At 37.6% G+C, this 10,848-nt stretch overlaps 2 protein-coding genes across 2 annotated transcripts; one reads left to right on the forward strand and one right to left on the reverse strand.

The window, feature by feature from the left end:
• On the forward strand, positions 1 to 4,368 carry tnfaip8l2a (tumor necrosis factor, alpha-induced protein 8-like 2a). Its single transcript, XM_065283772.2, has 3 exons — positions 1 to 141; positions 229 to 558; positions 3,142 to 4,368. The coding sequence occupies exons 2-3, from the start codon at positions 241 to 243 to the stop codon at positions 3,382 to 3,384; spliced, it is 561 nt and encodes a 186-aa protein (XP_065139844.1). The 5' UTR covers positions 1 to 141; positions 229 to 240; the 3' UTR covers positions 3,385 to 4,368.
• An 849-nt stretch (positions 4,369 to 5,217) lies between these two features.
• vps72a (vacuolar protein sorting 72 homolog a) lies at positions 5,218 to 7,586 on the reverse strand. Its single transcript, XM_065283763.2, has 6 exons — positions 7,169 to 7,586; positions 6,937 to 7,089; positions 6,614 to 6,725; positions 6,238 to 6,417; positions 6,010 to 6,154; positions 5,218 to 5,874 (listed from the first exon to the last, which is right to left on the reverse strand). Exons 1-6 carry the CDS (start codon positions 7,283 to 7,285, stop codon positions 5,472 to 5,474), a joined length of 1,110 nt encoding a protein of 369 aa, XP_065139835.1. The 5' UTR covers positions 7,286 to 7,586; the 3' UTR covers positions 5,218 to 5,471.
• Positions 7,587 to 10,848: the final 3,262 nt, after the last annotated feature.

Consider the following 10,848-nt stretch of genomic DNA (forward strand, 5'->3'; position numbering starts at 1 on the left):
TGTGTGAGAGAGAGAACAGAAAGCAGAAGTATAATATCTTCTCTGATCACCGTTTCCTCTCACAGTTACACAGCGGAAGACGGCACTTCCTCCAAAAGACACGACACATTCTTCATAAACACCTCAGACTGCAGATCGCAGGTAAACACCCAGACACACACACGCATGCATGCATGCATACCATGATACTTTCATAAATACTATCAGTGATTGTTTGGATCTCTGCAGACAGGACTCAGGATGGAGACGTTCAGCTCGAAGGACATGGCCATGAAGGCCCAGAAGAAGATCCTCAGTCGCATGGCCAGTAAATCAATGGTTCATATGTTCATAGACGACAACAGTAGTGAGATTCTGGACGAACTGTACCGCGTCTCCAAAAAGCACACGGAAAACCGCGACGAGGCCCAGAAAGTGGTGAAGAACATGATCAAGATAGCCGTGAAGGTTGGAGTTCTGTTTCGACATGAGAAGTTCAGTGCAGAAGAACTGAGTCTGGCTCAAGACTTTAGGAAAAAGCTTCATCACGGAGCCATGACAGCGATCAGCTTTCAGGAGGTACACAAACACACACACCTCTATTCTGCACACATACACACAATGAGATGAATCAGTTTGGCTAAATAAGGTTTAGCATCTTTGTGTTTGATGAATGAAGCATAACTATTATTGCTCAAGCTCATGCTACATGTTACAGTTCAAGTCAAGGACCAGATCAGGGTCGTCCAGTTCTGCTCCTGAATGCACAATGACCTGAAGACTTGAGTTCAGATTAAACCAACTGATCAAGTGTGTTTGATTTAATGTTGAAGTGAAACAACTCAGCAGTACACAGTGGTCCTTCAAGATCAGGAATGTTCAAAATGCTTAAAAATAAAGGTGCTGAAACAGTTAAGGCCTGGTTTTACAGACAAGGCTTAGCTTGGCCTTGGTTAAATTCAGATGTTTAAGCATCTTTTATAAACACGACATTACTGGTGTGCATCTTAAGACAAATCAGTGACACTGGCATATTTTAAGATCTTTTCAGATGAGACAGCTCAAACATGTGGTTTAGTCTAGGACTAACATTAAGCCTTGTCTGTAAAACCAGGAGCACATTTTTCAAAAGGTCAATCTGGATTAACATGATCCAGATTTGGAAATCCCATGTTTTGCTATCCAGGATCAGGTAAACCAGCTCACTTTTGTTCTGGTTTGTCAAAGCAAAATTGGATTGGATCACCCTGATCCAGATTCACACTGTTTCAGATAAGCAAATCTGGATTACTAGTGTTGTATATAAATGGGATTAATTTCAATTCAACATTTGAGACTGTTCTGATGGCCCACAACAAAACAAAACAAATATTGATTATACACAAACACATTGAAACATGCATTTTAAGTCATGAAGGGGTGGTTCATGGACAGGGTTTCCATTTGATAGATTATAGGCACTAGTTATATTAGGACATTTAAGACGTTTTTAAACACAAACCTCACAAAAAACTATACTGCTGTGCATTTTGGGACCAGACAATGGCACTGATGTATATTAAGATATGTCAGTGCAAGATGTTTTTAAATTAAGGCAGATCAAACATGCATTTTAATCTGGGACTAGTTTAAACCCTGTAAGGTAAACTGTCCTAAAGAGTCTAACTATCTACTAGTTTATATTTGTAGAGATGCTGGTTGTTAGAACTACTGTTTGGTCTCTGATGATTGTGATCAATATACTGTACAAATAACATCAGCTAAAGTTAAGGATTACTTTTGTTTCAATGTTAAATATTTATTTTTTATTTGCTATTGACTGCTGTATGATGGATTTATATGGACTTTTTTTTCTTTCTTGACTGGCAGGTTTTAATGATAGCCCAATATTATACTTTTAATACTTTAAAGTATACGATACTAATCATATAATTGTAATTATATTTATAAGGTTTAGAAAAATGTTTTATTACATTTTTGTTCCTAAATAAACCCTTCTGTTGGGACTAAAATAATCTTACTTTTGAGATCAAACAAATAGCAATATTACTAAAAGGTTTTGAAATGACAGTTTGAAGTTTATAAAGTAGGTCAGATATTGAGATGTTTTGGGACAGCCCAGATTTGTTGTTTGAGCACTAAAGACTGTACCTTTTGGCACATGAAGATTTTTTACTGCATGAAGAATGTTTTATTTATTAAACAACCCTTAACATCCAAAAACCCTACTGTAAAAAGTAAGACAGAAATGGTTTGGCATTGCTGTGAGAACTGTCTAAGCACTTTTGTTTTTAAAAGACAATAAATCCTGAGGGAGCAGACCCATATGTAAAGAAGAGAGTATCATAGACTCTAAGGTGCTTAGAAGGTTTTTCATGATCTTCAACGATGCTATGGAAGAACCATTTTTGCTTCCTCAGAGAACCATTCAATTTTTCCAACCTTTATTATACAAAGGTTCTCATTCATCCAAAAATGATTTCATCAAGTGTTGTGGAAAATCAGTCACTTCATGCAGTACTCAAGGGTTCCAGGTGCCAAACCCTACAGTCTTTATTACTTGAACAACAAAACTGGGCAATATCTGACTCCCTACTTAATAAACTTCAAAACTTGGTTACATGGTCAGGTGATGCACTTATTCCTTAACAGGCTCTTATTGGGCCTGCAATCATTAATTATCAATTTCTTATTCTCTACTTTAATTGTGGTGAGAGCACAACTGGACTCTTTAAAAAATAATACAAAAACTGTATATTTAATATAAAAGGTTTTCAAAAGTGCTTACATGCAGGTTATTCTTAAATGTGCATACAGTCAAACCAAAATATATACATTTTACTGGTAGTCCACCGTATGAAGATTTTTTTGAGGTATGTCACCATTTATTTTACTATTCTCAATTTACTTTAGTGTCCTGCACCCAGTAGTAAAAAATATGAAAAATGATATCTGGTGTCTGTATAATATTTGGTTTGACTGTATATTGTGTCTTCTCAGAACTGTAATGCATCATTATTAATCAGTGAACAGATTTATAAGCTTTATTTTTAAGAGTGTAGAGCGGCCGGTAATACCAAACACGGGCTATGTTGGTTCAAGTTGGTAAACGTGTGTGTCCTGGTTTATATACAATCTAAACCCTGCTGATCTCTCCATCAGGTGGAGTTTACGTTTGATAAGAACGTGATGATGGAACTGTTGTCCGAATGTCGTGATTTACTGGTGAAGTTGGTGGAAAAGCATCTGACGGCGAAATCTTTGGATCGCATCAGGCACGTATTTAACCATTACTCTGACCCTGACCTCCTCACGCACCTGTATGATCCCAAAGGAACGCTGTGGGACAATCTCACTAAAATCTGCACCGGACTCAACCGCATGATTGAAGAGGGAAAACTCTGAATGAACATTGAACAAGTGTGACGGATATAAAGAAGAGATACAGCGCTCAGGATGTCATCACTCAAATCAATTCAATTACAGACTGAAATCTTATCGGTCCTTCCATTTTCATTGCCGGACAAGGGAAGAAAAACATCAACTCGGAGAATAAATCAAAACTCAGCTCTGAAAGAAAGCAAACTTGTTCACACTGAACTTTTGTGGTAATATTTTCATTTGTGTAAAACTTCTTGAAGACTTTGACACAAAGAGACAGTGATGTGTGACAGTGAGACTTCAACACCAAAACAAATCAAAACCAAAGAGAAAATCTGCCATGCTGGACTTTCATGTAGTAAAGACCAACAAAATCATCTGTATCCATGTCTTTTTTTTCTTATTTTGTTGAAGAATTGTAATTGTAATAAAATGGCCTTGTCTTGTCTGAAAACAGCTTCATAGAAATGTTAATATGATCCAGATTATTTCTGCATCATAGATCCTGTAGTACGAGCCCTGGAGTTTCATGTCTTAGACCGGCCCACTTCAGTTCATGACTGACTAGATTAAAATAATTTCATTAAATCCTCACTAGCCTAAATAAGACTGCAATAGTGCACCGTTCTCTGCAGCCTTGCAATTCATTGTATTTTCCAAATAAATCATTTCCAATTTAAAGCAAATACAGTAACCTTAACTATTAGGATTTTGCCATAATCATGCAGCCCTACCATAAGGCATTTTAATATTATTAAATTACATTTATTCAAAAACTACTGAAAGAGAACAAATGTGTTTGTGTTTTCCCTATATTTCTATTTTTTAAAAATAGTGTGTCTTAAGATAAAAGTTTGGAAACCCCTGATATACAACAAGCTAGATTTATCAAGTATACAGGGGAAACAGATGAAAACATTAAAAGCTTTCATTTTTTTAGTACTTTGATCATGTATATAGCCATAACATAAGGTAGGCCTACCTTAAAAGAACAAATATATAATGGACATGTTTTACTTGAGAAAACACCATATTTATATGAAAATGCTTTTTTTTCCAATAATCTGAGATGAGTTTGGCATTAAATAGACAATAATGACGATTTAATGTTACATCTATGACTTAGATTAAAAAAAATGATTTGTAGATCCTTTTCTGTAGATGCATCAATTTGTGCTCAAGTTTATTTTAAATCTAGAAGCTTGGCAAGCGCACTTAAATATAGACGCGTCTGAAACAAAACTCGTGTTCACAGCAAGTGGGACTAGTAGCAAAGGCAGACGGCAAGCACTTTAAATAGCAGGAGAAAGCAATGTATCTCTCATTTACCATGTGTTTTAGATGTTAATGGAACCTAATGCAAGATTTCTTCCAATAAGTGGTTGGGACACAAACAACTTGGGAATAAAGAGGTGGGGACGTGCATTAAATCATACGAGTGAAGCTGCTGTGAGTGCAGGGAGCCTACAGAAAGCAACCTTTAACCCGGTGAGATGACAACACCGGCCCTCGAGGCATAGGACTACTAGTCCTAGACTAAAACAACTTGCACTGACAGATCTTCCAATAAGCCAGTGCCATTGATTCGTCTCAAGATGCACAGCAGTAACATCTTTTTCTATGACCTGTGTTTTATATAAAAGATTCAAACATCGTAATTTAACTGAGGCCTAGACCTGGCTTTAGCTAAGCCTTGTCCGTAAAACCAGACCATGCACTACCAACTACTACTGAGATCAAGTGATGCTATTCAGACCCGGTACCGGTGATCTAACATGACTGAAAAGCATCTGAATAATGATGTGTTTCAGTACACATTTGCATTTCACAACATAAAACAACAGAGGGAAAAACAGATCTAGAAATGTGTTTTTATTGTTTCAGTCGGTTTTGACTGAAAACTATAAACCAGAGTAAAAATCAAACAAGAAATCATTGAAACAGTTGAGCTAATGCTGGTGAAGAGTGTTGTGAGTCCTCAAATAACACATCAGCAGCACCTGGGATGGAAAATCCCATTCAGACATCACAGCTAAACGTAGATTATAGACCTGAGGAGACCACCAGACGACCGCTCTAGAGATAAATAATCACAATTCAGGTAATTGTGTCTAGGTGGTCATGACACCCTGTTTGATGGTGACTTTTGGGCGGACGCTCTTTGTGGCGGTCGCTGACGTCAAATCGCCATCGTTGTTTCCAGCGAAGTTTCCGGAAGCGTTCGGGAAGCCGTGAGCCGCGATATATTTCTGATAAGCCTCACGTACGATGCGGAACGCCCTAGCGTTGGCGTACGGGATGTCCGTTACAGGATCCCGATACAGCGCGGGCTTATGTGTAACGGGACACACCTCCTGAACGGGGAGGGGCGGGCTGATGCTAGCTGACACAGGGAAGGCGGAGTTAAACGCATCATCATCACTGAAAGTGATATAAGTGCGTGAGCACAAAGACCCCGCCCCCTGCGTAGAAGAAGAAGAGGTAGGCGTGGGTTGGGGCGTGTCCTGGTCCAATCTATTAAAGTAAACATAAGAAACGTCTTAATGTTCTGCTCTTGAGATTAAAAGGAAACGGATCATCGCAGACTTGCACTGATCTGTAGTATATATATGTGTGTGTGTGTGTGTTTGTGTGTGTGTGTATATTTACCCCTCCACGTCCACATTTTCTTCTTTGGTCTGTGCGTCCGGCAAATGAGGCATCAGCACTGAATGATAGCGAATAGTTGGACCTTCAAACTTTCTCTTCTTCAGAACCTGCTTCTTTTTATCAGCCTCCAAGCGCTCATAATTCTCTAAAAACACACAGATCATTATAATACAGAAGACAGACTGATGATGACATCACATGATGATGATGATGTCAGTGCTGTGTTACCCAGTGATCGGAGGTTAATCTCTGCGGTGAGTTTGGCTTCAGCCAGTAGTTCTTCTTGCGTCAGCACGTGTTCGCTCAGGGTTCCTTTCCTCTTCCGCGGCGCCTCCTGCTGGCGCTCCTGTAACCGCTGGTTGGTCTTACGCGTGTGCTCGCTCGTGGATTTACGGACCGACTTGCGCACTAAATGAGAGAACGAATGAATTGAAGTTTTGTTTAATTTGATGTGATCTCACGCTGATGTCATTTATGTCTGTAGGGTTGCAAAGTTCTAGGAGTTTTCATGGCTGAAAACTTTCCATGGGATTTAATGGATTAAGTTCCCATGGGAAGTTTCCAGAAATGTACCCCTTTACAACCCTATGTGTCTGTCACTCACTCTCCCCAAACTCCTGCAGCTCTTGAATGGCGCGTCTCTCTGTTTTGGGTCGTTCAGCCTTTAGTTCTTCAGACGCTCGCTTCACTTTGGGTTTGGAGATCTTCAGAGGTTCCTTAAAATGACAAGCATGCATTTTGCAGATGCTTTCATCAAAAGTGATTTATATGTAGCAATATGTGTGATCCCTGAAAACTGAACCCAAGAGACCAACATACTGTACGTGATCTTCAATAGGACTTAATGTATGGTGTGTGTGTGTGTGTGTGTGTGTGTGTGTGTGTGTGTGTGTGTGTGTGTGTACGTGTAAAGTGTCTTTCATTAACCTTGTAAGCTTTGGTGACCACACGACTCTTTCTGCGTGGAGCGTCATCCTCCTGATCGCTGTCTGGTTCATCTCCTTCATCAATGTCAAAATCACTGTCCACCTCATCTTCAGTATCTGAATGATCTCCTCTGTACTCATCATCACCAGACTCCTGCACAACAACAACACACAGTTTTAATGTTTCATACACCTTCTTCTTATTATTATTTATCTGAAGTATAAAGACTCACATCATTGAATCCTCCGTATGTAGTCTTGTAAAACTCATCTTCTTCTTCGGCGTCCAGGAGTTTGGACATGCGGTTTCCTGCAGTGCAGCGTTGTTCTCTGCTGTTCGCCAAACTCATTTTTACACTTAAAACTTTACTTTCTACACACCTTTCTTTTTATATGACTGTTTAATATTTCATTTCTAGACGAAAGCCTCTATTCCATGCGGGTGATGATGAAAAGACGCGTCTCTCATCCACCACGGATATAAAAAGTCCACAGAAGAACTTCGTTATAAGTCAAGAAATTATTATATAATAATAGTTTATTACATACACGTGTTTATGAATGAAAATGATGTTAAAGAAGTAAAGCTACACGGCGAAGAGCAGACAATAAACACGAAACACTCACTTCCGGTAACAGCTCAATACTGACACACACTGGACTGGAGTGTTACTAGTGATGGGTGAGTTCGAAGCGCGCTTCATGAGGCTTCGAAACATTTATGAATCTTTTGTTTCGAATCAATGGTTCGGAGCTTGTTTCAAACTGTCCAAAGTCACGTGATTTTAGCAAACGAGGCTTCAAAACGTTTCGAAAATCCGACGATTCACAACTGAAGTTCAGTATTTAGGATTGTTAATCACTAAAGACCAATGTAGAAGATGTTCGATTAATTTTGAGGTTATAATTGAAAAAACTAAAAGAATTTTGAACCATTGGCTTATAAGGGATCTTTCGTTAAGGGGTCGAATACTGATTACTAAGGCAGAGGCTATTTCTCGTTTAACTTATGCAGCATTGGCTTTACATTTTGGTAAAAAAAGAATGCAAAGAGATTAACAAAATGTTGTATAACTTTGTTTGGAAAAACAAAACGCATTATATAAAGAAAACTGTTATTATGAATACTTATGAAAAGGGTGGCCTAAATTTTTGGGACTTTGCAACATTAAATAATACATTCAAAGTTAATTGTCTTAGACAGATTATCAGAAATCCCAATTCCATCTGGAATTTTATTCCCTCCTATATTTTTTCCACCTTGGGTGGCCTTCAGTTTTTCCTTGGTTGCAATTACGATATTGATAAAATACCAGTAAAACTAGCTGAGTTTCATCGCCAGGCATTTCTTTCATGGTCTTTAATCTTCAAGCACAATTTCTCACCGCATAGGTATTATATCTGGAATAACAAGGACATTGTGTTTAAGCGTAAATCTCTTTTTCTTGAGGATTGGTTTAAGAATGGCATAATTCTGGTAGATCAATTGTTTAATTCTAATGGTTTTCTTTTTACTTTTGGCGAATTTTTGGCTTATTACAAAATCCCTGTAACACCAAAGTATTATAAATTATGAAATTTAAAAGCAATATAGATACAAATTGTACTTTTTGCAATAATAGCTTAGAAACTATGGTTCACTTATACTGGTACTGCCCACTTGTAAAACCCTTTTGGGAAAATGTTTGTGAGTTTATTTGTAAGAAAATTGATGTTGATTTTATGTTATTTTGGAAATGTGTGCTTTTTGGTATTTTCAAGAATCAAAGAGACTATCATGATACTAATAGTATTTACATTATTAATCTGATCCTTTTGTTAGCAAAATTTCATATTCACAAATGTAAATTCTCTGGAAAAAACCCTGTTTTATATTATTTAAAAAAGAAATGGATCTGTATATTGATTCTATAAGATTCTCTTTAAAGCAAAAGGCACTGAAAACTTTAAAAATGTGTACCTTATTTAATATTCTATTGTAAATTCCCCCTAGCATACCCTGTATTTGTATTGTTACTGTCAATCTTTTTTATTGATGTCTGTTGTTCATTCATTCAATAAATAAATAAAAAAATCCGACGATTCACCACTAGGGGTGACAAGTGTAGATGAACTTGGGTCAGTTTTATTATAAAAGTTCATAAAACATTCATCCTTCTGACTAATATCACTACCATTTGGTCTACGTTTTGTTTATAGACAGATTTAATGACAAAATGTGCATAATTTAAAAGGGAGTTCGTTTTAATGATTTGTTTGGCATAAATAAAACTAAAAACACAGAATACTTTTTAATTATGTCTTAATTAAATTAAATAATTTATTTTCCTTAAAAACATATTTTTAGAGCAATCTTGCTATTATTTTGTAAAAAGTGTCCTATGTTTGTACAGATCTTGCTGCTTTTACACTATTTTGACCAGCAGGTGCCGCCAGCGTGTATGGTGTTTCGAACGCTCTTTGAAAAACTGAATCAATTTGCGAAGCAATGGTTCAATTGATTCGAAGCTTGAAAAAGCTTCGTTTCTCCCATCACCACACACCCGTCGCTGCACACAATAGCTGTGTCCCAATTCAGGGGCTGCGACCTTGTAAGGACGTATTTTAAGACCGATTGCGTCACAGCAGCGCGACTTCAGGCTGGTAAGGCCGTCCCAATTCGAAGGATGCTTAGAATGAAGCCTCAAAATGCGTCCTCATTTCTCCGCGATGTTAAGGATAGAACGAATGGATCCTTAACAGCCGAGGATATCCCAAGATTCATTGCGCGCCTGCAACGGCGGCTGGATATTCTAAAATAAACAATTAAAACCTTCATTAAATAAAAGTGTGTATTTATCAAAAAAAGTTTGTCACTGTTTTAGTATTATAAGTTATGTTTTGTGTTAATATTATTATTTTTATGATGCATATATTTCTAAGGTTGATTAATTTAATTTAATATACTGTTGAATAGTTTAATCTACATCAACGTATCATATTTTATAAACTAAATTAATATTTTTCTGATTTCATATTTATTTTAATAAGTCAGAAACGTTTCCGCTATGTCCTGCTAACAGGCGCAGCAGGTGACGCCAATTATGGGTCATCCCAAGGTTAGACCGTCTCATTTCAGTTCTCTTCGGGGATTTCTGAGGCTGCCACCTTGAAAGACCGAGTGCTCATATTTAAGGTCGCATGCTTATAAGGTCGCAGCCCCTGAATTGGGACACAGCTAATAGGTGTGTTCGAGATCATCCGGCGCTGCGCAGACCGATCGGCGAGGTTTGCCGCTTGCAGTCGAGGGAGGAACTAAAGACGGAGCCATCAAGCCGGACACCTGCTGCTTGCCGTAGTGACGTGTGCCCCGTGTTTCCTTGTTTTTAATCGCAAATAAAAAAAAAAAAAAAAAAAAAATCGCAAATGAAGTGAATTAAAAGCTGAATTTGATAAAAGCAAACCTTTTAATAAAAGTTGCAACCAGAAACATTTTATATCGAATATTTTAATTGCTGCTTATACTGTATACCCGAAAATAACGGGAAACAAGCCTATATTTTAAAAAAAAACCAATAGAGTTTGTTATTTTCATTTTTATTTTATTACACGACAGAATATAACATATTTAAGCATATTAAAGTGTTTTTTCCTGTGAATTTATAATGAAACATGAATTTATAATGTTTATTAGTGGAACTAAAGGTTGGATTAAACTTGAAACGCACGTGATCGTTGTCATCAGTGAGGCGACCAATCACGTCAAGCTGTTACGTCATTACAACTCCGGGCAGCCGCTCTGGAGAAGCTGCACCGGCTGAGCTAGCCGGCTACTCTCGAAACGCTCTCGCGGTACTTAAAAACCATATGACACAGTCACGTGCATGCAGCGCCAGCTGAAGTCGGACAAACTTACTAACCGGAATGCACTGCT

The sequence above is a fragment of the Paramisgurnus dabryanus genome, chromosome 19 (genome assembly GCF_030506205.2).
Source record: "Paramisgurnus dabryanus chromosome 19, PD_genome_1.1, whole genome shotgun sequence".
Taxonomy (NCBI): domain Eukaryota; kingdom Metazoa; phylum Chordata; class Actinopteri; order Cypriniformes; family Cobitidae; genus Paramisgurnus; species Paramisgurnus dabryanus.